The sequence below is a fragment of the Monodelphis domestica genome, chromosome 5 (genome assembly GCF_027887165.1).
Source record: "Monodelphis domestica isolate mMonDom1 chromosome 5, mMonDom1.pri, whole genome shotgun sequence".
In the NCBI taxonomy this organism is placed as follows: Eukaryota; Metazoa; Chordata; class Mammalia; order Didelphimorphia; family Didelphidae; genus Monodelphis; species Monodelphis domestica.
The window spans coordinates 5,952,148-5,978,669 of record NC_077231.1 but is presented as its reverse complement, the minus strand read 5'-3'; the positions used below and the strand labels follow the sequence as shown (position 1 = coordinate 5,978,669).

Sequence of the window (26,522 nt, the reverse complement as noted above, 5' to 3'; positions counted from 1 at the left end):
TCAGTGCTTGAGGCTCATTGTCCTCGGGAGATCACCAGCAGGAGTCGGGGGAGGGGAGAGGAGGGTCAAGCGTTCAGAGATCTCTCCCGAAGCCTGGGGTTCAGAAGCCCATCTTGAAATGCCATTTAGCCTTGCTAAGGATAGCCACGGATGAGGAGGGAGAAACCTGGGCCTCTCTCTTCGGCTCGGGCTCAGACATTCCCACAGTGTTATGCCCGAATAGCAGGGGGGACAGGGCCACAAGGGGAACCAGGTGGCCCCCCAACCCGTCAGCCTAGGTCTCTGGGGCCCCCTCCTGTCTTCCTCTGCCCCGGGCCTCCCTAGGTCCTTGATGTCTTGGTGCAGCCCCGCTCTCCCCCGCCCGCTCCCCTGGCCCCATTCCCGCCCTGACCCTCTCCATCCCCGCAGGCTCTTCAGCAGCCTCGGCGAGCTGAGTTCCATCTCGCAGCAGCCGTCGCCCCAGCCCCAGCAGCAGCAGCAGCAGCAGCAGCGTAGCGGCGTGGGTCCCCCGGGGCCCGGGGCTTCGTACACCGTCCGGCCCGGCAGCCGCTACCCCGTGGCCCGCCGGACACCGAGCCCCGTGAAGCCGGCGTCGCTCGAGCGCACCGAGGGGCTGGGCCCAGGTCCCGGGGGCGGCGTGGGGCGACCCTTCGGCCTCACGCCACCCACCATCCTCAAGTCGTCCAGCCTCTCCATCCCCCACGAGCCCAAAGAGGTGCGCTTCGTGGTGCGCAGCGTCAGCGCGCGGAGTCGCTCGCCATCTCCCTCACCTACGCCGGCCCCCGGGCCCCCAGGGCCCGGGCCAGGGCCCGGGCCGGGTCTGGGCACCATCCCGGGCCCCGCCCGACCCTTCCAACAGAAGCCGCTGCAGCTGTGGACCAAGTTCGACGTGGGCGACTGGCTGGACAGCATCCACCTTGGAGAGCACCGGGACCGCTTCGAGGACCACGAGATCGAGGGCGCGCACCTGCCTGCGCTCACCAAGGACGACTTCGTGGAGATGGGTGTGACGCGCGTGGGCCATCGAATGAACATCGAGCGCGCCCTCAAGGCGCTGGCGGACAGCTGACCGCGCGCCCCCGGACCCGCCCACCCCGCCGGGCGCCCTGCCGGCAGGGCCCCGCCCACCTGCCTGCGGGCCTCTCCCGCCGCGTGACGCGAGCTGGGTCCCGCCCCCCTCGCGGGGGCCCGAGGGCCGGCCTCTCCGCGGACAGGCCCGCCTTGTCCCCGCCTCGCCACTCCACCGGACGTCGGCCAGGCCCCGCCCCCTCCTCTCTTTCCGCACCCTGCCCCTTGCCGCCCGCCTCTTCTTCCCTTTCCTCCCCACCCCCCACCAGCCCGCGTCGCGGCCCCGGGGCCGGAATGTTGCATGAATCGTCCTGTTTGCTGTTGCTCGGAGAGTCGCCCTGTACATTGCTTATCGCCCCCGTTCCCCTGCCCTGCCCCCCCCTCCGCACGTGGTCCTGAAGGGCGGGGTGGGGCGGCCCGGCATGCGGGGGCTGGACGGGGCTGAGCAGGGCCTCTCCTCCCCCCGGGTTTGCATATTTTTAATCTGCTCTATATTTGGAAGGAGAAAAGGAACTAACGTCTCTGTCCCGTCCCCACCCCATGCCGGCCCGACCCGGCCCGGCCTGGCGCAGCCCAGTTCAGCTCTACTCAGCTCAGCCGCGTCGGGCCGAGCAGGCTCCGCCGGAGCCGGGTGCGTCAGGCCGGCGGCCGCCACGTCTTCCACCTCCCAGCGCCTTGCGGGGCCCGGCCTCACTGCCACCCGCCCCCGCGGCCCCGGTCCGGCCCGGCTCGGCGCGGAGGGGGGGGGGGGGCCGGGTCCGCTCCAGCTGGTCTGGGCTCCGCCATCGCCCCCCTCGCCCCCCTGCTGAGCTGGGCCTGGCGCGCCGTCCTCCCCCACCCCCTTTAGGTGCTGCAGGAAAGGACGAGTGAGGCCTCGCGCCCTCCGATCCTGCTCCGCCCCCAGCACACTAGGGGCCGCGGCTGGCTTGGGAGACAATAGCCAATAAGGGGGGCAGCGAGGACCCCCACCCTCCCCCAGCCCCACCTCGGGGTCCCCACTCAGTCTCGTTTCACTGTCCCAGGGCCTCTCCTCCGGACTCAGCAGTCACCAGAGGAGGGGGTCCCCCCATCCCCCAGTGCAGCTGCCAGTGTCTCGGACCCCCAAAGAGCCCCCTCCTCCCATTCTGCCCCTGCCTCGGCGGGGCTGTGTGCGAAGCCGCGAGGCTGGGCGCTAGTGTGCCATGGGGGCATGCAGTGGTGGGCGATCAGGGCGGAGGCTGGGCACTGTGCCTCTCAGCGGAGGGCTAGACTGCGGGAAGGCGTGCAGGAAGGCTCGTGTGCGAATGAGTGTGTGAATGTGCGAGAACACACCTGTGTGAGAGACCGGCAAGCTGTTGGGGCTTGGGAGCGTGTGCTGGGCCTTGAAGCCCGTGCTAGGACAGGCCGGGCCCGGGCGGCTCGCCCTGTGACTGAGTGGGTGTCTGAGTGGGAGTGTGTGCGCACAGGCTTAGGCCCCCTAGTCAAGGACCTGCCGGCTCTCCCCGAAGTTTGAGGAGGAATCGAAGGGCAAGGAGGAGGGAAGGGTTTATATAGTGAATTCATCTTCCTCTTTTGGGGGAGTCCCAGCCCGCGGAGCTCTTGCACCTGGGAGGGGTCTACGAGTGACCCCTCTCCTCGGAGCAACCCTTCCATCAGCTCCAAGCAGGGAGAGGAGGCGGACCCTTTGGGCCCTAGGCTGGGGGTGGGGGAGACCTCGGAGCCAGGCACCCCCAGCCTTCTGCCTCGGCTCAGGGGAGGGTGCTGGGAATCTGGGGCTGTTTTCATCTTGAGATGCCCCCCCTCCTCTCTGTCCTTTCCTATCCCCCACCCCCATGGCCCCTTTACTGTGACTTCTACTGCTCAGCAATGACCTTTGGGGTCTGTGGGGTGGGGGGGCGCCCTCTTGGACCTGTTTTTAAATCTGGGGGTTGGGGTCTGGACTATGATCCGTCCATGTCACTCACAAGGTTCTGTTTGTATTTCTAACTTTTTTTTTAAATAAAAAAATAGAAAATTTCACACCCTGGGGACCTGGCACGCAGGTCTGTGCCGAGGTTGTTCTGGGTGAACACACACACACTCACTCACACACTCTCACGCGCGCACACACAGCGTTCTGCACTCCACTCGCCCCACATTCTCCTCACTCTCACCAGCTCCCCCTGCACACTGTTCTGCCCTCCACTCACCCCGGACTCTCGCCCTGCCCCGCAGTGATACAGCCACAGACAGTTACCAACATCGAACCACACAGTAATACAACCCAATGCCACATTCAGTCATATCTAGCCTCCTGCCCACGGAGTCACAAAAGTCTTACAGAGTCTCACAGGGTCTCTCTCACACACACGGACAGCCTCACGCAGTCAGTCTCCGTCCCTCCCATGCAGTCTCTCCCGTGCACACACGCACACACGCGCACACACGCACACACGCACCTGTGGGTTTTTGGTTCCATTCCGTTTTGGGTTTTTAACTTGACAGGGTCAGTTCAGTTTCACCCCCGTCTTTTGTATGGAGTTCCGTGGGGAGATTTCTCCTCCCCTCTCCAGCCCCGGGGCCTCCTGACCCTGCCGTTGTGATACACCCCACAGAGATCTATGTTTCTTATATTATTATTAATTATTATATTATTATTATGTAATAAATTTCTAAGAAACGACGCTGGCTTCCGTTGCCTTTGTGGAAAGGGGAGCTGGGCAGCGCCTCTCGCCAACTGCACACTGACCGAGAAAGCCCGCCCCGTCCGGACAGGAGAGCGGCTTCTGCAGACAGGCGTGGAAAACTGGAGGAAAGGGGGCGGGGAGCCCCTAAGAGCGTCTGCCGAGCTAGACCTTGCCCAGGAGCCCGAATCCTCGAAAGGGTCCTGCGGGAACACCCGAGCCCCAATAGCCAGGCCCCAAAGCACAAAGCGTAGGCGAAAGCAGCTCTCCAGAGCCAAGCAGGATCTCGGAGGCATCCCGGGAACCCGTCTAGCTAGCTAGCCAGGTACGTATCTAAAGGAGGGATCCCAGGGAGACCAGGATTCCGGGGGAGGGGCAAAGCTCCTTCAACAGGGACAGGAGGGATATTTGGACGCGTTTCCGCGGTCAGAAGAATTGCTGAAAGGGGTGGATTCCAAGAAACCTGGGAAAACCCGAGGCAACGGATGCATAGAAGCGCGAGAACATTTCCTCTGACTACAGTATCGTAAAGGAACGCGATTGGGCAAGGTGTCAGGACTCTGGCCAATGCCGACCTGATCACACCTCCAGGGGACCAATGAGAATTCAGGTTTCTCTCCGCGCTCTTTGGCCGAGAGGAGGCGTGCAGAGCGCGACAAGGGCAGATCTGTGGCCATCCAACCAGCCTTTATAAAGCACTTAGGTGTGGCCAAGCCCTGGGGAGCCCCAGAAAGGCAGACACAGAAGTGGGAGAGGATTGGGGGAGGGCCCACAGTGTGGTCACTGTGACTCTTCTCAGCGAAAGTATGCTCAGGAATGGGAAGGTGAGCACCAGTGGAAGGCCAGCTCATAGTCCCTGGAGTTAAGCAGAGAGCATTGGCAGCTTACAGTGGGTCTAGTTCATTTCCCCCAGTTACATGCAACTAGCACAGTTACAAGTGATGTGGGAGAAACGCCCCCCCAGTTTGTAGCGGGGCCTCAAAGGCTGACTCGAACTCCGTTCAGTCCAGAAGTAAGAAAATCGTTTTATTTGAAGAAGCGATTTATGACGCTATAAAGCTGGTGGAATAGCCTGGGGCTGGCAGGTTAGCCTCTTTCTTTGGAGCTGATGTTGTAAAGTAGCAGCAGCTCTGCAACGGGGTGGCCGCTTCCTCCAAGGAGGGCAGCTTCCTTCGTGGACCAGGGTTGGCATATTTATTGGGGTCTCGAAGCCTCCCTTTCAGGAGCATGTGCAAGATTAGAGGGCTCACTGTGCAGGTTCCGTGTCCCTCCATTGCCCACCTCGTCATCATTTGTCATGCCCTTCCAGAGTGGGAACATGGGGAGGGGATGCGACACATTGGAGGACTACTGTGGGGAATGAATTCCTTCTAAGAATAATACAAGCAATAAAACCGAATGGATACAAAGCTAGCGCCTAGCAGGGAATGTTACAGATCCAGGACAGAGTGGAAAACTGAATGCTGAAACTACAGGTGTTACGGTCAATGTTTAACCAGTGCTGACTAGTGAGAAAGGCAAGATTTTAGAGTCTGAGGGTCCTGATTCATTACTGCTCCTTGCCAGCAATTAACCCCCCCCCCCCACACACACACACACAACCTTGCCTTCTATCTTAGAATTAAAGCTGTGTATTGGTTCTAAGGCAAAAGAGCAGTAAGGGCTAGGCAATGGGGGTCAAGTGACTTGCACAGGGTCATACTACTAGGAAATATCTGAGGCCAGACTTGAGCCTCCCATCCCTAGGTCTGGTTCTCAATCCACTGAAGCACCTTGCTGCTCCTGTAAAAAACAATTTTAATACTCGTTAAAAATTTTTTTTTAGTTCTAAAGTCTCTCCCTTTCCCCTCTCGAGAAGTCAAGCAATTTGATATAGAGTATACATGTGCAGTCATGCAACACATATCTCCATATTAGTCATGTTGTGGGGAAAAAAACTCAGACCAAAAAAAAGAAGTAAAAAATTCAGTCTGCATTCGATTCTCTCTGGAGGTGGATGACATTTTTCATTATAAGTTCTTCAGAATTGTCTTGGATCTTTGTATTGTGTAGAATAGCTAAGTTATTCAAGTGGGATCATTGTACAATATTGCTGTTGAGTGCACAATGATTTCCTGGTTCTGCTCACTTCATTTTTCATCAGTTCATGTCTTTCTTGATTTTTCTGAAATCCTCCTGTTCATCATTTCTTTGGCCAAGGTAGTATTCTGTTACAATCCTATATCACAACTTGTTCAGCCTTTCCCTAATTGATGGACAACCGCTCAGTTTCCAGTTGTTTTTTTTTTTTGGCTCCCCACAGAAAGAGCTGCTATAAATATTTTTGTACATATGGATCCTTTCCCTTTTCTTTGATCTCTTTGGGATACTGATATAGTAGTGGTATTGCTAAGCCCTGCCCCCCCCCCCATATTCTTAAAACATTTTTAAATTAAATTTTTTTCTTTATTGAATTCCAATAATAAATTTACACATGTTTTTCAAGGTTACATGATTCATATGGTCTCCCTCCCCTCTTCCCTCCCCCTCCTGGAGCTGACAAGCACTTCCACTGGGTTATACATGTGTTATCACTCAAAACCCATTTCCATATTATTCCTTTTTGTAAGAGTAATCTTATAAAAACCAACTCCCTAAATCATATGCCCAAACAAACGAGTGATAAATCATATGCTTTCTTCTGGATTTCTACTCCAACAATTCTTTCTCTAGAGGTAAATAGCAGTCCTGGATCATTGCATTGCTGCTAATATCAAAGTCGATTACCTTTGATCATCCCACAATGTTTCATTTTCTGTGTACCATGTTCTCCTGGTTCTGCTCATTTCACTCTGCATCAGTTCATGGAGGTCTTTCCAGCTCTTTTTGAAATCTTTCCGTTCATCATTCCTTATAGTATCATAGTATTCCATCACCATAATATATCACAATTTGTTCAGCCCTTTCCCAATAGAGGGACCTCCCCACAGTGTATTGATATTTAGATACACATAAGATATAGACAGCATAGCCGGAAGAAAATCTCAAAGATGAAGACATTAGCAGCTGTGGGGACTGAGAAAAACTGTCTGCAGAAGGCGGGATTTAAGCTAAATCCTTTTAGGGAAACTAAGAGAAACTAAGAAGAGGGAGCAGAGCATTATAGCTATGGGAGGCAACCTATACAACGGCTCAGAGACTGGAGATGGAGATAATTTCTGAGAAATAAGATAAGCAGGTCTCTGCAGCTGGATCTTGAGGGATTGGAGAAGGGTCAAGGGTAAGAAAAACGTCAATTTGTTATGCTTGACTCTTCTTCAAGATATAGGCCAGATATTCCTCTTAGCCTCTTTATGTAAACATGTCTGATCAGCAGGGCAGGGTGTGGTCACTTGAGTGATCTTGGTACATACTCGAAATCTGAAATGTTCCAACCCTACTGTTTGATGTGGCTGAATCTCTTAATGCCCCCAGGTAATCAGGAAGCAATGTCAATACAGCCAGAGGCTGCCAGGAACCTGCATCCTGGGAGGCACAGTTTGAGCCTCGACCTACCAATGAGTCCATCAAGTACCAGCTTTGCTGTCTTTTAGGGAAAGGCTAGTCTAACCCCTGGGGTCTGGGACTGGGGATAACCCCAATAGGTATCAATCAGTCTTATTACCTATCACTTCATATTCTTAAGGATCTTGGCCAATGGTATAAAACTCAAATAGAAATACACCATAAAACTGTATATAAAGATGGAGAGGGGCACACATAGTTTAAAATGAAATGTACCTATGCTTTATTATGTTTCTATTTAGTTTGTTAAATATTTCCCAATTATATTTTTATCTGGTTCTGGCTGCACTGGATCCCCATGTTTGACATCTCTATTCTAGAAGATCTCCCACTATTTAAATACTTTAGGGCATTTGCTAGATGATCATCCTGGCACAGGCAGTGCTGAGGAGATAAAGAAAAAGAAAACAATTTATTAGCCCCACTCATCCCAAGAGTCACCATAAGTAAAAAGAAGAAACATGTGAAGAAGGACAAATGTGTCAAATCACAGCTTTTTCTTTCTCCCTTTGGAAGGCTCAAGACTCAGATCTGGTCAATCTGGTCCAAGTGAGGGATGGTGCTGAGTGTTCCCTGTTCACATCAGGTCTCCTGATGCAAGGTGGTGACAGTGAGCCAGCGTGGCACTAGGAACATCAAGGCCACAATCCAGGTGACAACACTTATGCCTCAATAAACACTTTTCCAGCACATGTCACCTGGAGTAAAGTGGCTAAAAAAGGTCCTCTGAGTCTCTTGCATGCAACTTGTCTTGAGATCTAATGAAACTGAGGCTCTCCAGGTACCTCCATTCACTCAGAATTCACTGCTTATGTGGGGCTTATGTATAGAGTCTTATCTCTTCTTCCTCAGTGGCTAAATAAAGATTCTTCCCCAAGCCCATCCAGGGCCTCAGAATTATCATCAGATCAGTAGGAACTCAGAGGTGTCAGATGCCCTGGCTTCGGGCAAATCACTGGGAGAACCAGATTAAAATGTAATTAGAAAATGTTTAACAAAGTAAATAGAAATACAATACAACATAGATAGTGTTGATGTTTGGTTTCTAAGACACTGTAGGATTCAAGTTTGATACAGGTGCTCAGAAGGTTCTCCTTTATTCCAAGTAAAAGTTCTTTCACTTTAGAAAGAGTTTCACTTCCACAATGTTCTTCCTATTAATCCCTTTCTGGGAAAGTTTTCCAAACCATCTCAGAGGAAAGGAAGCTTGCCAATTGAGGGGGACCTCAGTTATTTCTCCAAAGCTTCTGGAAAGAGCAAGAATCTTGAGACCTAGGTCACTGAGCCAAGAAAGGGAGAAGCAAAGACCAAAAAGGGTCAGTTGGAACTATAGCCCAAAGCAGTCTGTTATTATTGAGAAGCTCTTGGACACTGGACCCCAAATCCACAGGACCCATGAGCCCTGCCCTTTTCTATTGCTTCTAGGAGATGGAGGAGGGAGAAATGCCCTCTCCGCTTAAGGACAGGACCCTGCTTTTGTTAAAGCTCACAAAGCCAGATAGTTTCAGGATCTTCCCCCAGTTAATGTACTCTAGTTCATAGTCATTCATAAGCTAGGTTGCCACAAGCTACATGTGACTCTTTTGAGAGTTTTGAAGGCTCAGAGCTATATATGTGATATCAGATCCATCCTGGATGACTTCCAACATCTGCTGTCTTTGCTCTTGCATAGGTGCTGTGGAATGAAGCTGGAGAAAATCATAAAACTGTGCTGCTTAGGTTCAATACAAATTTATGTTATATAACATCAGTACTTATTTATTTATTTTTTAAAATAAAAACCCTTACCTTCTGTCTTGGAGCCAATTGGCTCCAAGGCAGAAGAGTGGTACGGGCTAGGCAATGGGGGTCAAGTGACTTGTCCAGGGTCACACAGCTGGGAAGTGTCTGAGGCCAGATTTGAATCTAGGACCTCCTGTCTCTAGGCCTGACTCTCAATCCACTGAGCTACCCAGCTGCCCCCAACATCAGTCCTTCTTAATGGGCTCCTCCACTCTTTTCAGCTTCCTTTAAGGTATTGTCTTCCTTCATCAGACTGAGAAAGGCAGAGACTGTCTTTACCTTTTTTTATTTCATCAGACCATAACCCAGTGCCTGGCATATAGTAGTTCTTATTAAAATGTTTATTGATTGACTGCTTTAGCTATAAATAAAATAATTATTTGGGGAACTATGGGAAGATAATTTAAGGATTGATAGGATCATACTTGACAGAAAGATGGATTTTTTTTTTGTTTTACATCTTGAGTTTTACATCTTAACTTTGAGATATGTTGCTAAATACAAAGAGGCTCAGAAATGGGCTATTAAAATTCAAAAAATTCAAAAAAGGGGATGACCAGAAGATGCTGAGTGAAGGAGGACTAGAAGATACAGAAGGCTATGGGAGCAGCTACTTATATAAGCCAGAATATAGGAACTAACAGGAGCTAAATTGTCAGGATGACTTTGAAGCTGTTTGGCTAGAAGCCATGATGATTGGAAGAAAGGTATTTCATTGCTGAGAACTTTGTTGGAGCAAGTCTGTGTCAACTGAGAGAGAATTGAAACCACTTCAGTTTTATACCTTCTGGAAACTGATTGGAGAAAAGCAGGGCCTTCTAGAGCTTATTTGAAGAGGTGTCTGGCTTTATTTCTCCTTATGGCCTTCTATAGCTTGGGAGTGAATTCATGATCTTTCACTGATCTCTGTGATGTAAGAGAACGTAAAAGTGAAAGACTGCCTTTGCAATTCTTTACAGCTAGGCTGATATATTTTGCCAAAAAGAGTGTAACACTTTCACAGAACCCTGTTAAGGGTGACTGTGTGGTAAAAAAAAGTTTGACTCTGCTTCAGCGGCCTGAGAGTAGCCAAGAAGTGACTTTTCCCAAAATGTGATGCTTAGTGAAGCCTGTTCTCTGCAGAAACAAAGGAAACCAACATCTGCTATCTAGGGCAGCCTAGGCACATGGGTTTCCTTGTTCATGTTCCTCTCTTAAATTTATATAAATGTGGGCCCCCTATCCTCTCTGGATACTGTGTGCATTAGTGAGAGACTATGTCTCAGGGTTATGGGTGTAGAATTATATTTGTATTTCTGCTATTACCTTCTATTGAATAAGTATAATTATTCTACTTTAACCTTATTAAATGTTTTATGTAAGAGTCAATGGTGAGAGCAGCTAGGTGGATCAGTGGCTTGAGAACCAGGCCTAGAGATAGAAAGTCTTGGGTTCAAATCTGATCTCAGACACTTCCTAACTGACTCTGGGCAAGTCATTTATCCCCTATTGCCTAGCCCTTACAACTTGGAACTTGCCTTGGAACTGATACACAGTATTGATTCTAAGATGGAAGGTGAGGGTTAAAAAGAGAGTTAATGGTGACTCTCTGGGAAAGAAAGAGAGAGGTACACAGGGTTGATGTGTTCAATGTGAAAACAAAAGCTATCAATAAAAAATTATTTTTAAAAAGTCAATGGTATCATTGTAACTTCTTTTGTGTAAAGCATATGATGGTGGCATAGGTGGTATAGTGGTGAGTGGCAGGAATTGATTTATCACCTTACCATAGTTACTCCGTCATACCCTGAATGTTGTAGCCCTGTGATAAAGCCCCTGGCTGAGCAGTCCACATGCCTTCTGTCCCTTCCCCACTGCTGGAAATTCTTTCAGACCTGCCAGTGTGAAGACATATGGGTGTGACTGCCATGTTGGGTGGTACACCTGGGAACATGGGTGTGCATATTCTAAGACTTCCTAAGTTCCTTGAGTACTGAGAAAGCTTGTTTGTGTCTTTGTATCTTCAGTGCCTTGAATGAATGGTGCCAGGCATAATAAGTGATTATTGATTGAATATGAGGCAGTGGACTGTAGCAGAGGCAACTCTGGATTTGGAGTCAGAAAGCTTGGGTTCAAGTTGTAGAGTCTTGTCATTCATCCTAAGTAAATCACTTCATCTCCAAGTTGTGAGGAGGCAATGAGTTCCCTGACATGGGGGTCTCCAGAAAATATTCCCTGAGAGCATGTAGAATAGGTGGAAGAGGTAACACCTATGTGAGAGGATATCAGACCAGATGATTTTAGAGGTTCCCCACCCCAAATCCATGAGTTTCTTTGATCTGCATTTTCTTCCTTTATCTGTAGAAACTGATGGCACACCACAACTTTCAGATTTGGTCCTTTAGACTAGAAGCCAGAGCTTCAAGACTCCTGAATGTAGCCTGAACTAAAGGGAAGAAAGGATCACAAGGATCTCTCTTCAAACTCATGGGACCCTTACATTCCTTTTTGTATACTCTCCTACAGGTTTGCCCCACTTTGACACGTCTTCCTCTAACATGCTCTCTCTCAAACCCAGAGGAGGGGATGTTAGTTTCCCATTGAGCATGTTTAAGAAAATACACATACCACATACCAAAATGATAATTTGTCATTTCTAGTCATTCTGTGGTTGTAGGGATCTGTTTTTATATTAATTTGGCATCACTGGCCTAGAAAATACTTACTTAAGATCTCAGTACTCTCTCCATGCAATGAAACCATAGTACATAAGCCCCCATTGATGCTATTTTTGAAAGCCAGTCAAGCAACACAATTAGTTAAAATGAAGACATTTAATGGGATTGCAGAGTAGCAAAAGCATCAACAAAACATTTCCCCCTTAAACCTGAGGTGCACTTTCCCACAAATATATACTTCATCAATGGGAAGAATGCGCACACTTGTGCAAGGAGCATCTAGACCTGGGGCATGAGCATGGAAGGGCAGCTCCTGATTCTGACATAGCAGGACCTTTGATGCTTTCTGGTGATGTTTGTGGGCTGCCCTGTCCAGGCTTACTTCCTTGCTGCTGTCTTAGTCTCTCACAATGCTCATCAAATGAACGTAGCCTTCCTTGCCAGACACTGGTTGATTGGACACACAGTTTCTGTGTCTGTAGCTGACCTCCTACATCTTGTTGAGCTGAAATCCTTCATCTAGTGAAGGTCAAGCATTAGCATATTCACTTAGCTCAAAGCCTATAAGACATTTCTTCCTATAACCCAACAGGAAAACTTGCCAGGGAGCAGTGAGAAGCCTTTTCTTGGCTTCCCTCAGTCTTGGCTATGTCTTCTTTTCTGTTCTTCTATATCAACGAGGGAACCAGAAAAAGACCCAGAATTAAGGCCAATTCCTTGGAGCAAAGTTATTACTTTGTTAATTTGTTCTGCCTAGTACAATAAGACCAAAGCCTCACAAGAGCTGTGAGGTGTGCCTTGGCAGAATTACACATGAGGCTAATTGTACTGATTTTTCCACGGTGTGCCATATGCTGAAGCAAGTGGACTGTAAGCTTCAAAAGGTAATGAGAGTGGGAACCATGACCATCGTCTGTACCCTCATTTGCCTGTAGGTTTTCCTCTCCCAGAATACCTCTCATCCCCCACATTCTCTAGGTTGGGACCGGCTGGGCATTAGGCACTGTGATGTCATGTGGGCACCTGATTAAGGTTGGGTGGGAGGCCAGGGTGCTATGCTGGGCCCTGTTTCTCATCCTTGTGGGGAATGTGGGGGTTCTTGATGAGGGATTGTGTGAGGAAGTGAATAGGGGATATGTGTGTGAGAAGATATGTCTATGTATGTGCCTGTGATTTAGGAAGGAGCTCATGTTTGGGGAGAGAGGCAGGTGTGTTTTAGGACCATCCCAAAGAGAAATGGGCTGCATCTGAAGGTCAAAGTTACCTTTGACTTGAGGACCTCCAGCAGAGGGAAGTTGACCACACATGTGGGCTTCCTATGAAGGTACAGTTTAGAATAGAGGTCCTCTGCAGTTTGCTCCCTTCCTCTGGGATTGCGTGTGAGAAAGAATATGTTGGAGGGAGGATATATGCACAAGTGGGGCACACTTATAAAAGAGCACATAAGAAGGAATGAGCTTGGGATCAGGCATAGAGGTAGTTTTTGTCATCTCTCTTTCTCTCCAGGCTGTCTCAAGACTAGGGAGAAGAGAATGGGGAAAAATTTGATCCTCAGGGGTGGGGAAAAGCTGACAACAGTTTTCAAATCCTGCCAACTGTGCCCCCCATCATTCCTATCATCACCCTGTTTTATGAACCCCAATTCTTTTTCCTCTTCTGATGGCCCTTGTGGATTCTAGACATGGAACACAATTGAGGAGGCAAGGACTTCTATTTTGGGGTCTGACCCTGGATGGTCAGCATGAACTGATTAACCACAGTGGCCAAAGGTTCCATGTCTGTGGGGAAGGGAGGGAGTTTCTCTCTGTCTCTGTCTCTCTTTACTCCTGTCTCTGTCTGTCTGTCTATCTCTCCTTATCTCTGTTTCTCTTTCCATCTATATGTTTGGCCTTCAGGATCAATTGGAAATTTCTTCAAAAGTGGTTTAAAAGAGACACACAAAAAGAGACACAAAAAACAATCTACCTTCAGTGAATGGGGGTTGAGAGAGGTAAGGGACCAATATGGACCCTCATTTTATTGGCTGTCTTCTTAGAGACCGGAGTCAATGGTGTCTGGTGGCTGGGGTATGGAAGATGCAGTGGGCATCAGCAGCCACCCTAGGCCCTATGGTATGGGAATGGAAGGAAGTCCATATTATGCTGTATGAGCAATGCAACAATCAGCCTGAAACCAATGGCATTGCACTGGTGGAGATGGATAAGCCTGGGCTACCTGGTCAAACGGCCTGTCTACTCCAGCCCTGGGATATACCAGCTGAATATTCAGAGCCCCATATAATTATTGGCTGGGAACACAAAGAAGAAAATATTAATGGGACTTTTTGAGGATCCTAAGTCTGGTTCTAGAAGTCAGTGGGAATATGAAGTTGACAGGATAGGTTATAGGGTTATAGTAGCTGCTGGAATCATTGAGGGTCATGGAATGGTATTAATTAAAGGCATCTTAACCAATCATAGAATATCACGTAAGGTTATGGGAGCATCATGGGAGTATCTTTGGAAGGGGGTGGAAGAGCACAGACTTCCTAAGGAGACCCAGGGAATTATGGGACGCTAATTACAAAAGGGTCATGGGAATAATAAATACCATGGCTCCTACTTATACAATCTTTGAGTCTTCTGGATGTGAGTCAGCTGCACTAGTAAACTTTTCTTGTGGATTCAGAAATAAGTCATCTACCCGTCTATTCATTCCTTCTCACCAAGGTACCATTATTTTTATAGTGACACTGTACTGAAACACCAACGAATTCTTTGGATTTTCCTTGACAAACATCACCAGTCTTCTAGGTCAAAGGATGGATTAAAGGTGATCTCAGTGCCCGACTCACAATCTAATGTCAATTCCTTACCTCTTTTTATTGATGTTCCCCAAACATTTTCATCTCCCTTAATCTTGTTAACTCCTATAACCTATATTTCTTTGCACCTCTGCAGTGTTTACATATAGATGGTTGTACCCTTGATTGCCAACATTATAAGTCTTCTGCTTCTATGATCGAAAACTCTGAGGTTGGGACTTCTGGCTCGTATGATGAACACATTGGAAGACTAGACATTTTCTTTGACCTCTTAAATCTCTCAAAAAGAGAAATTATACATCAAAGATAAAGTAACTTCAGTTGTTTCCATGATTTATGACACCTAGAATCCAAAAGAAGGTTTAAAAAAACAACAATCCATGAAATGATGCCTACCCTGAGCTTATGCAGCCCTTTCCTCACCTCCCAAGCTACCAGCAGTGAGGCTTCACTACACAACTCAAAGATATAACACACAGCCTTGTAACACAATCTGACCCTATATCGCAGGCCCCTTCCCTCTCAACAGAGCTTCAAACTTACAGCCATCATTGTGGAAATGCTCTGGGATAGGAGCTCTTTGGATTCCTAGAGCCAACACTAGGATGGGTGATGGTCTGTGCTGTAAAGATTTCTGCAGGAGAGCCAGGAACAGGGAAAAGGGCAGGGCATGTATCTGGGCTTGAAATAGAGCTCAACATCTCACCCTCCCTGTCCCTTCCTCTTAGAGACTAGGAGACTCAAACTGCAGAAATCAATTCCAGAGCACCAGTGCTGCAGAACAGAGGGGATGGGACAGGGCACTGGATCAGGTAGGGGGGTGTGTGTGTGTGTGTGTGTGTGTGTGTGTGTGTGTGTGTGTGTATAACGAGTTAAGGGAAAGTAAGTCTAAGGGAAAGAGCTCAGCATGCAGATGGGGCCAGTTCTGTTCCCCTTAAGTGTCATTTGTGGAAAAGACCTAGGCTGGTGAGTTATGATTTGCCCAGTGTGGGAGGCTGAGATACTTTGATGTTCAAAGAAATCAAAATGAGAGGGAAAGGAGTTAGAAATTGAAAAGAAAAGAAGAAAATAAGAGGGAAAAATACTGAATTTACCAAAGGTCTCAGGAAGAAGAAAACTCAAAGACTTTAAACATAATCAGAAAAATCAACAAAGAAAATCTTAACAGCAGAAATAAATATGGTCTCCACATTTAGTAAATGAGTTCAGGCATCTATGAATAAATATTGTAAAATAAAGGAAAATCAGCTAACACTCAAAGAGTCAGAGGATTTAAAAGAGACACACAAAAAGAGACACAAAAAACAATAACACTGGAAGAAAATATGCTCACTATATAAGTAAATAGACTGATTCCAAAGACAGAATGTGGAGAGAGAGAAACTAAGAATCATAAGCCTTCTAGAAAATCATGACAGGACAAAAAATCTAACAGTATTATACAAAAAAATAATAGAGGAGAACTGGGCAGAACATAGAAAAGGAAATATCAATTTAAAGAATTAATAGATTGTTGCCAAACAAAACAAAACAACAAATCCTGAGACTGCAAAGCAGTTAAATTTAACAATTCAATTCAGAAACAACAAATTCCAAAAGCAATCATGAGAAAGACATCCAAACATAAAGGAAAGGAAATCTGGATAAAGCAAAACTCTTCTGCATTCACCAGGAAACACAAGAAGGAACAGAAAAATGTATTTTGAAGAGCAATGGAGTACATGATGCAGACCAGGATGACTTACCCTGAAAATAGAACTTAACCATAAATGAAAAAGATGGGCATTCAATAATTAAGAGACAGTTACAATATTCTTTAGAGGAAAAAAAAAACCACAGACCCAATGAAGTTATTTGATTCTCAAATGCCCCAGATAACAGGAATGCAAAAGGAATGAATTAAGGTCCAGCCAAGGACAGTGGCAACAACAGAGTGGCCACAGAGATTTCTTTCTAAATGTACACAAAAAGACTGGGGTGAAGACAGAAGTCAGGTGGAGGTAGCTGTGAAGAGGTGAGTCTAGGGCATTAAATTCAATAAAAATTAAGTGCCTATTGTGGCTAGGTACTGTGCTAAGCCTCAGGGGATGCAAATAAGAAAAAGAAAGTCCCTACCATATAATGGAGGAAACTGCACAAAAGGAAGTGGGAATTTACTCAGGGGATATTCAGTATGGTGAAATCATGTTAAGTAGAGTTCAAGCCAAATAGAGATGTTGGTAGAAAGTGAAGAGTGATTATGGAAAGTTCAGATTCTCCTCTCTGTAAAGGAAAGCTTTGTAAAAGTAAATGAGAGGGAAGTAGGAAACAGAGGAGAATGTGTGATGTCCATGAGTCAAACTGAGGACTAACGATGAGTTTAGTCCTCAAGCAGGACTTGTAATCATATTATTGACAAGACAATATGAAACATCCAAAAGTCAAAAAGGGATAAAGAAACTACATTATGCTGAAACCATGTTATTCTGAAACATAGACAGCATTAGTATTATAGTATTAGTAATACATGTAAATACTCCAAATACCTTAGTACTTAAATTCACTAGGAAAAAATTAATTGAACTTCAAGAAAAGATAAAGAGCAACACAATAGTGACAGGAAACTTCCATATCCTTGTTTTCATTTTGGTTGCCAAACAGAAAGAAAAACAAAAGGGAAAGCATGGAACTCAAATTGCTAGAGAAACTAGGGTTTCTCTAATTTATGGCAGCATCTAAATAGGACAACAAAAGCAAATACATATTTCTCTGCACCACATGGGATTTTTGGAAAAATTGGTCATTTATTAGGGCACAGGGATGCAAATAAGTATAAAATACAGAAATAGTTTAACACATCCTTTACAGACCACAATGCAGTAAAGATGGTCATTTGTTCAGAGTCCAAAGACAAAAAACAAAAACCCAAATAGAGATTTAACAATGAAATCCTAAATAATGAATAAAGAACAAATTATATAAACAATTAGTGATTATATGAAGGAAAATGATAATAATAGAACAACATATCAAAATTTCTGGGATGTAGCTAAAGAGCAGTGTCCAAGAGGAAAAATGCAAATATACAAAATAGAAAAAGAGAGGATTTATAAACTGAATATATAGTTAAAAATTAAAAAACCTGGGGGGCAGCCGGGTATCTCAATGGATTGAGTAGCTCAGGCCTAGATATGGGAGGTCCTAGGTTCAAATGTGGCCTCAGATACTTCCCAGCTGTGGGACCCTGGGCAATTCACTTGACCCCCATTACTTAGCCTTTACCACTCTTCTGCCTTGGAGCCATTACGCAGTATTGATTCCAAGACAGAAGGTAAGGGTTTAAAAAAAAATTAAAAATCAACAAATAGACACTTAAATTCAGCACAAAGGAAAAGATATTAAAAATCAGAGAAGAAATAGAGAAATTGAAAACTAAAAACATAGAAATGACAAAACTAAAAGCTAATTCTTTGAAAAGACTAATAAAAATAGATAAATCTTTAACTAATCTGATTAAAGAAGAGGGAAGAAAAACAAGTCAATAAAATAGCAAATGAGTCAGATGAAAATAAAATCAAAACCAGAAGAAATAAAAAAGAATAATTAAATCATATTGTGCACAATTATTTTCTCCAGATACAAAAGAAATAGAGGAATACATTCAAAAGTATAAAATTCCCACACTATCAGGAGGTCTGATAGAGATCTTAAATAACTCAGTGTCACAAAAGGAAAGATCTAGCTGCCAAGGAATTACCAAAGAAAAAAACTTCTTTTCCTGATGGATTCATGGGAGAAGTCTATCAAACAATTAAAGAACAATTAGTACGGATGTTTCACAACTTATTCTCAAAAATCAAGAAAAAAAGTATCCTACCAGAATTCTTTTCTGAGACAAATATAGTTCTAATAACTAAATCAGGGAAAGATAAAATACAGAATTGTAGGCCAATTTCATTGTTGAATGACTTGAAAACTGACTAAAAATTTTAAAATAAAATCTTGTCAAACAGACTATAGTGATTTATTCAAAATCATCCATTGTACCTACTGGGATTTATACTAGAGATTCAACATTAGGAAAACATTCACCATAATCATTAAAAATGAAAAATCCAACACCATACAATCCTCTCAATAGATACAGAAAAGGCTTTTGACAAAGGACAACATTCTTTATGCAAAAACTGTACAAAATATAGGACCAGAGGAACGCCCTCTTTTTTAACATTATGAAAAGCATCTTTGTAAAACCAAAACCAAGCATCATGTGCAATGGGGATGCACCAGAACCTTCCCCAATAAACATAGAAGCGAAGGAAAGATGTCCACTTTCCCCACTTTTTTATATAGTTCTGTAATTACTAGTAACAGCAATAAAACAAGAGAAAAAAATGAAAGGTATAATGACAAGTAAAGAGGAGATAAAAATTATTCATATTTGCAGATGATATGAAGACTTAGAAAACCTTAGGGAGGGGGCAGCTGGGTAGCTAAGTGGATTGCGAGCCAGGCCTAGAGATGGGAGGTCCTAGGTTCAAATTTGACCTCAGACACTTCCCAGCTGTGTGACTCTGGCCAACTCACTCAACCCCCCCCCCCCCCTTACCCAGCCGTTACCACTCTTCTGCCTTGGAACCAATACACAATATTGATTACAAAATGGAAAGTAAGGGTTTATGTAAAAAAAAAAGAAAATCTTAGGGAAAGGAGCAAAGATACTAATTGAGATAATTATTAGCTTTAACAAAGGTATAGGCTATAAAATAAACCCTCAAAAATCAACTTATTCCTGTATAGTAATAACAAAACCCAAGAAGCAAGAAAGAGAAATTCCATTCCAAATTACTTAAAAATCCATAAAATATTTGGATATCAAACTCAAAATATACCATAAAACTTGTATAGACTTAATTATAAAATACTCCTTAAAGAAATAAAGAACAACTTTGAGGAATAGAGCTTGATGAAACAATAACAAAATTAATTTGGATGAACAGAAGATCTAGAATAACAAAAGAAATGATGAAAAGAAATTAAGATCTGGGACCACTTCCACAATGTATTTTTTTTTTTAAAGCAATTATCTTTGGTCTTGGAGTCAATACTGTGTATTGGTTCCAAGGCAGAAGAGTGGTAAGTGACTTGCCCAGGGTCACACAGCTGGGAAGTGTCTGAGACCAGATCTGAACCCGGGACCTCCCATCTCTGGACCTCGTTCTCAATTCACTGAGCAACCCAGCTGCTCCCACAATGTATTCTTAATAAACATGGAACTTTGATATTAAAAATCATTCCATAAAAAAAAATAGAAGAGAAATAGATCATATACCTTTTATAGGTATGGGGTAAGAGATGGATTTTTTTTTCCAGTTGAATTAGTTTATTTAGTCAATTATTAGTCATTATTCCTTGGTTACAATAATCACATTATTTCCCTTCCTCCCCTCCACCCACCCTTCCCACAGCCAACAGGCAATTTCATTGGGTATTACTTGTGTCCTCGATCATAACTTATTTTCACGTTGTTGATGTTTGCACTAGGATGTTCATTTAGTCTACATCCCCAACCATACCCCTTTGATCCATGTATTCAAGCAGTTGTTTTTCTTTGGTGTTTTTATTCCCATAGTATTTCCTCTGAATGTGGATAGTGGTTTTTCTCGTAGATTCCTCCTAGTTGCTCAGGATCACTGCATTGCCACTAATGGAGAAGTCCATTACATTTGATTGTACCACAGTGTATCAGTCTCTGTGTATGTTTTCCAGGTTCTGCTCCTCTCATTCTGCATCAGTTCCTGGAGGTTGTTCCAGTCCCCATGGAATTCCTCCACTTTATTATTCCTTTGAGCACAATAGTATTCCATGACCAACATATGCCACAATTTGTTCAGCCATTCCCCAATTGAAGGGTATCCCCTTATTTTCCAATTTTTTGCCACCACAAAGAGTGCAGCTATAAATATTCTTGTACAAGTCTTTTTCCTTATTATCTCTTTGGGGTACAAACCCAGCTGTGCTATGGCTTGATCAAAGGGCAGGCAGTCTTTTAGCTCCCTTTGGGCATAGTTCCAAATTGCCCTCCAGAATGGTTGGATCCATTCACAACTCCACCAGCAATGCATTAATATCCTAATTTTGCCACATCCCTTCCAGCATTCATTGCTTTCCTTTGCTGTCATGTTAGTCAATCTGCTAGGTGTGAGGTGATACCTCAGAGTTGTTTTTATTTGCATTTCTCTGATTATAAGAGATTTAGAACACTTTTTCATGTGCTTTTTGATAGTTTTGATTTCTTTAACTGAAAATTGCCTATTCATGTCCCTTGCCCATTTTTCAATTGGAGAATGGCTTGATTTTTTGTACAACTGGTTTAGCTCTTTATAGATTTGAGTAATTAGACCTTTGTCAGAGGTTTTTGTTATGAAGATTGTTTCCTAATTTGTTGCTTCCCTTCTAATTTTGGATGCATTAGCTTTGTTTGTACAAAAGCTTTTTAATTTGATGTAATCAAAATTATTGATTTTACATTTTGTGATTTTTTTTATAGCTCTTGCTTGGTATTAAAGTCTTTCCTTTCCCATAGATCTGACAAGTATGTTATTTTGTGTTTCCTAATTTGCTTATAGTTTCCTTCTTTATATTCAGGTCATTCACCCATTCTGAGTTTATCTTGGTGTAGGGTGTGAGATATTGATCCAAACCTAATCTCTCCCATACTGTCTTCCAATTTTCCCCAGCAATTTTTTATCAAATAGTGGGTTTTGGTCCCCAAAACTGGGATCTTTGGGCTTATCATATATTGTCTTGTTGAGGTCATTAACCCCAAGTCTATTCCACTGATCTTCCTTTCTGTCTCTTAGCCAGTACCAAATTGTTTTGATGACCACTGCTTTATAGTATAGTTTGAGATCTGGGACTGCAAGGCCTCCTTCCTTTGCATTTTTTCCCCATCATTTCCTTGAATATCCTTGATCTTTTGTTCTTCCAAATGAACTTTGTTATGGTTTTTTCTAATTCAGTAAAAAAGTTTTTTGGTAGTTCAATGGGTATGGCACTAAATAAGTAAATTAATTTGGGTAGGATTGTAATTTTTATTATGTTAGCTTGTCCTACCCATGAGCAATCAATGTTTTTCCAATTGTTTAGATCTAGTTTTAATTGTGTGGAGAGTGTTTTGTAGTTGTGTTCATATAGTTCCTGTGTTTGTCTCAGCAGATAGATTCCTAAGTATTATACATTGTCTAGGGTGATTTTAAATGGAATTTCTCTTTCTAATTTTTGCTGCTGAAATGGGTTGGAGATATATAGAAATGCTGATGACTCATGTGGGTTTATTTTGTATCCTGTGACTGCTAAAGTTGTTGATCATTTCCACTAGCTTTTTGGTTGATTTTCTAGGATTCTTTAAGTAGACCATCATATCATCTGCAAAGAATGATAGTTTGGTCTTCTCACTGCCAATTTTAATACCTTCAATTTCTTTTCCTTCTCTAATTGCTACTGCTAGTGTTTCTAGTACAATGTTAAATAATAGCAGTGATAATGGGCATCCTTGTTTCACTCCTGATCTTATTGGGAAAGCTTCTAGTTTATCCTCGTTGCAGTTGATGTTTGCTGATGGTTTTAGATATATACTGTTTTTTATTTTTAGGAAAGGCCCTTCTATTCCTATACTTTCTAGTGTTTTCAATAGGAATGGGTGTTGGTATTTTATCAAAGGCTTTTTCTGTATCTATCGAGATAATTATGTGATTTTTGTTGGTTTGCTTGTTAATATGGTCAATTATGTGGATGGTTTTCCTAATATTGAACCATCCTTGCATTCCTGGTATGAATCCTACCTGGTCATAGTGAATAACCCTTGTGATAACTTGCTGGAGTTTTTTTGCTAGTATCCTATTTAAGATTTTTTTTAAACCCTTACCTTCCATCTTGGAGTCAATACTGTGTATTGGCTCCAAGGCAGAAGAGTGGTAAGGACTAGGCAACGGGGGTCAAGTGACTTGCCCAGAGTCACACAGATAGGAAGTCTACTGAGCTAGCCAGCTGCCTCCAATTAATCCCAATATTATACAAACTATTTGACATAATAAGCCAAGAAGGAGTTCTACCAAATTCATTTTATAACACAAATATGGTACTGATCCCAAAGCCAGGCAGGTCAAAAACAGAGAAAGAAAACTATAGACCAATCTCCTTAATTAATATAGATGCAAAAATCTTAAAGCTCAGTGAATTGAGAACCAGGCCTAGAGACAGGAGGTCCTAGGTTCAAATCTGGCCTCAGCCACTTCCTATCTGTGTGACTCTGGGCAAGTCACTTGACCCTCATTGCCTAGCCCTTACCACTCTTCTGCTTTGGAACCAATACGCAGTATTGACTCCAAGACAGAAGGTAAGGGTTTTAAAAAAATATTGGGATTAGTTGATGAATGTTTGATAGAATTCATTTGTGAATCCATCAGGACCGGGGGATTTTTTCTTAGGGCATTCTTTGATGGCTTGTTCAATTTCTTTTTCTGATATGGGTCTGTTTGGGTAATTTATTTCTTCCTCTCTTCGTCTAGGTAATTTATATTTTTGTAAATATTCATCCATATCACCTAGATTGCCATATTTGTTGCCATATAATTGGGCATAGTAGTTTTTAATGATTGCCTTAATTTCCTTTTCATTAGAGGTGAGGTCTCCTTTTTCATCTTGGATACTGTCAATTTGGTTTTCTTCTTTTCTTTTTTTTATTAGACTTACCAGTACTTTGTCTATTTTATTTGTTTTTTCAAAGTACCAGCTTCTAGTCTTATTTATCCAATCAATAGTTCTTTGACTTTCAATTTTATTAATTTCTCCCTTGATTTTTAGGATCTCTAATTTAGTCTTCATCTGAGGATTTTTAATTTGTTTACTTTCTAGTTTTTTAATTTGCATGCCCAATTCATTGACCTCTGCCCTCCCTAATTTGTTAATGTATGAACTCAAGCATATAAATTTCCCCCTGAGTACTGCTTTGGCTGCATCCCATAGGTTTTGAAAGGATGTCTCATCATTGTCATTTTCTTCAATGAATTTATTAATTGTTTCTACGATTTGTTCTTTAACTAACTCGTTTTGGAGAATCTTATTGTTTACTTTCCAATTAATTTTTTATTTACCTCTCCATATGCCCTTACTAATTATTATTTTCATTGCATTGTGATCTGAGAAGGTTGCATTTATTATTTCTGCTCCTTTGCACTTGTTTGCAATGTTTTTATGCCCTAATACATGGTCAATTTTTGTGAATGTATCATGTGCTGCTGAAAAGAAGGTGTATTCCTTTTTGTCCCTATTTATTTTTCTCCACATACCTATTAACTCTAATATTTCTAAGATTTCATTCGCTTCTCTTATCTCTTTCTAATTTATTTTTTGGTTTGATTCATCTAGTTCAGATAGAGGAAGGTCCAGGTCTCCCACTATTATAGTTTTTCTATCTATTTCATCCTTGAGCTCCACTAGTTTCTCCTTTAGAAATTTGGATGCTATGCCATTTGGTGCATACAGGTTGAGTACTGATATTTCCTCATTGTCTATACTGACTTTTATCAGGATGTAATTACCTTCCCTATCTCTTTTAACTAGATTTATTTTTACTTTGGCTTTTTTTTTATCATGATTGTGACTCTTGCCTTCTTTTTTTTTTTAATCAGTTGATGACCAATAGATTTGGCTCCATTCTCTCTTACTTTCACCCTATGTGTATCTACCTTCCTCATGTGTGTTTCTTATAGATAGCATATGGTAGGATTTTGGATTCTAATCCACTCTGCTTTTTGGGTGCTATATGGGTGAGTTAATTTCATTCACATTCAGAGTTATGATTACTACCTGTGTATTTCCCAGCATTTTGATTTCTAATCCTAGTCCTGCCTTTTCTTCTTTCACTATTTCCATCTACACCAATGTTTGTTTTTAGTCAGTCCCTCTAGTTCCCACCCTTATTTTACTTCCCTTTCTACCCCTCCCTTCTTATTCCCCCCTTATTTGCCTTGCAGTCTTTCTAAAACTACCCCCACCTTCTCCCTCCCTTGTACTGCTTCCTTCCCCACCAGTACGTTTGTTACCCTTCTACTCCCCTATAAGGCGCAAATCTATTCTCTGTCCCAATGGATTGGATTGCTCTTCCCTCTTTGGGTCAATTTGAATGCATGTAAGAGTTGAGTATTTACTATCTCCAACCTCTTTACCCTTCCAGTGTATTGATGTTCTCCCCCCTCCCACCATGAGCTTCTTTGTGACATATAAATTTACCCCCTTTTGTTTCTTTTCCCATTTCTTTTAGCATTACCCTCTTTTTTAGCTCTAGTTGTATATATATATATATATATATGTATATATGTATACACACATGTATATGTATTTATGCATACATATATCTATATACCTATTTATGTCTTGTCATTTCATCCTATACAGTTTGTCACTGTTCCCTCTAAGTGTAATTCTTCTAGCTGCCCAGTTGAAAATAACAACTTTTAAGAGTTACCAATGACCTCTTTTCTTATAGGGATACATATAATTTTAACTTATTAAGTCTCTTAAAAATAGTGGTTTTTTTGTTTTGTTTTGTTTTTCTCCCCCCTTCCCCCCCCCCTTTTAATTACCTTTTGATGATTCTCTTGAGTTCTGTGCTTGGGTATCAAGTTTTCTGTTCAGGTTTGGTCTTTTCTTTACAAATTCTTGGAATATTTCTATTTTGTTGAATGACTATACTTTCCCCTGTAAGAATATAGTCAGTTTTGCTGGGTAGTTGATTCCTAGTTAAAGACCTAGTTCCCTTGCTTTCCGGAATATCATATTCCATGCTTTTTGGTCCTTCAATGTGGATGCAGTCAGGTCCTGCATTATCCTATTTTCTTTGGTCTGATAGTTCTTGAATTTGGCTATAACATTCCTGGGTGTTGTCAGTTGGGAAATAAGTACAGGAGGTGATCTGTGGATTCTTTCAATCTCTACTTTTCCCTCTCTTCTAGAATATCGGGGCAGTTTTCTTGGATAATTTCCTGTAGTATGATGTCTAGGATTTTTCTTTTGTCATGGTCTTCTGGTAGACCAATGATTCTCAAGTTGTCTCTCCTGGAACGGTTTTCTAAATCTTCTGTTTTGTGAATGAGATGCTTCATGTTTTCCTCAATTATTTTCATTCTTTGATTTTGTTTTATAGTGTCCTGCTGCCTTGTGAGGTCACTTAATTCTAATTGTTGTATTCTGTTCTTAAAGACTGGATTTCATCCCTGGCTTTTTGGTCATCCTTCTCCTTCTGGTCTGATTTTCTTTGGAGGTCATCTTTCATTCTCTTTACCTCATCACTCATCTTCTTTGCCTCATCTTTCATCTTCTTTACCCCATCTTCCATCTCCTTTGCCTCATTTTCAAGCTGGTTGATTTTGACTTTCAAGACACTATTTTCTGTTTCCTGATGACTTATCTTAGTTTTTAAATTCTTTTCCCAATTGTCTTCAGCCTCTCTTAATTGTGTTTTGAATTGCATTTTGAGTTCTTCCAAAGCCTGTATCCAATTCGCTGTGATTTCTGTTTTATTACTTGCCTCCTTCTGTGTATTGTTTTATTCTTGGTTTGTTGCCTGTGCAGAAGCTATCAGTTATAATTTCTTTCTTCTTTTTCTGTTGTTTGCTCATATTTACCCCTTCTTTGCTCCCCGTATTTGTCTGTGCTCTTGCTCCTCTCATTTTTTTGGTTTTGGAGCTTTCTGTCAGTCTCCCCTCTTGGAGCTTTGTCAGATCTCTCAGTGCAGTCTCTGGGGGAGGAGTGTTGGAGTTTGAGCTTCCCTGCCTTCTGGAGGCTTTTGATTGGATTAAAGTACAGCAGTCAGTGAGGGCGGGGTGTTGGAACTTGGGCTTCCCTGAGTTCTGAAGACTTTTGATGGTTTTAAGTTCAACTGGGTTGGGCTGGATGGGCTCTGAGGCCAAAACCTCCTGGAAGGCTGGAGCAATATGGAGGGTGTCAGCCTTCCTGTCCAGGCTGCCAGCTCTTTGCTCCCTCTGC

General features: G+C 43.3%; 1 protein-coding gene across 5 annotated transcripts in view; it reads left to right on the top strand.

The window, feature by feature from the left end:
• The window catches only part of SHANK3 (SH3 and multiple ankyrin repeat domains 3), a 69,278-nt gene extending 65,569 nt beyond the window's left edge, over positions 1 to 3,709 (top strand). For 4 of the 5 annotated variants that reach the window (XM_056797507.1, XM_056797506.1, XM_056797502.1 and 1 more), the window contains one exon: positions 409 to 3,709. In XM_056797507.1, the coding sequence (XP_056653485.1) occupies positions 409 to 1,069 (661 nt within the window). In that variant the 3' untranslated portion in view covers positions 1,070 to 3,709. The remainder of the gene's footprint in view (positions 1 to 408) is intronic. The other variant, XM_056797508.1, reaches the window with a different exon arrangement.
• The last annotated feature ends 22,813 nt before the right edge of the window (positions 3,710 to 26,522 follow it).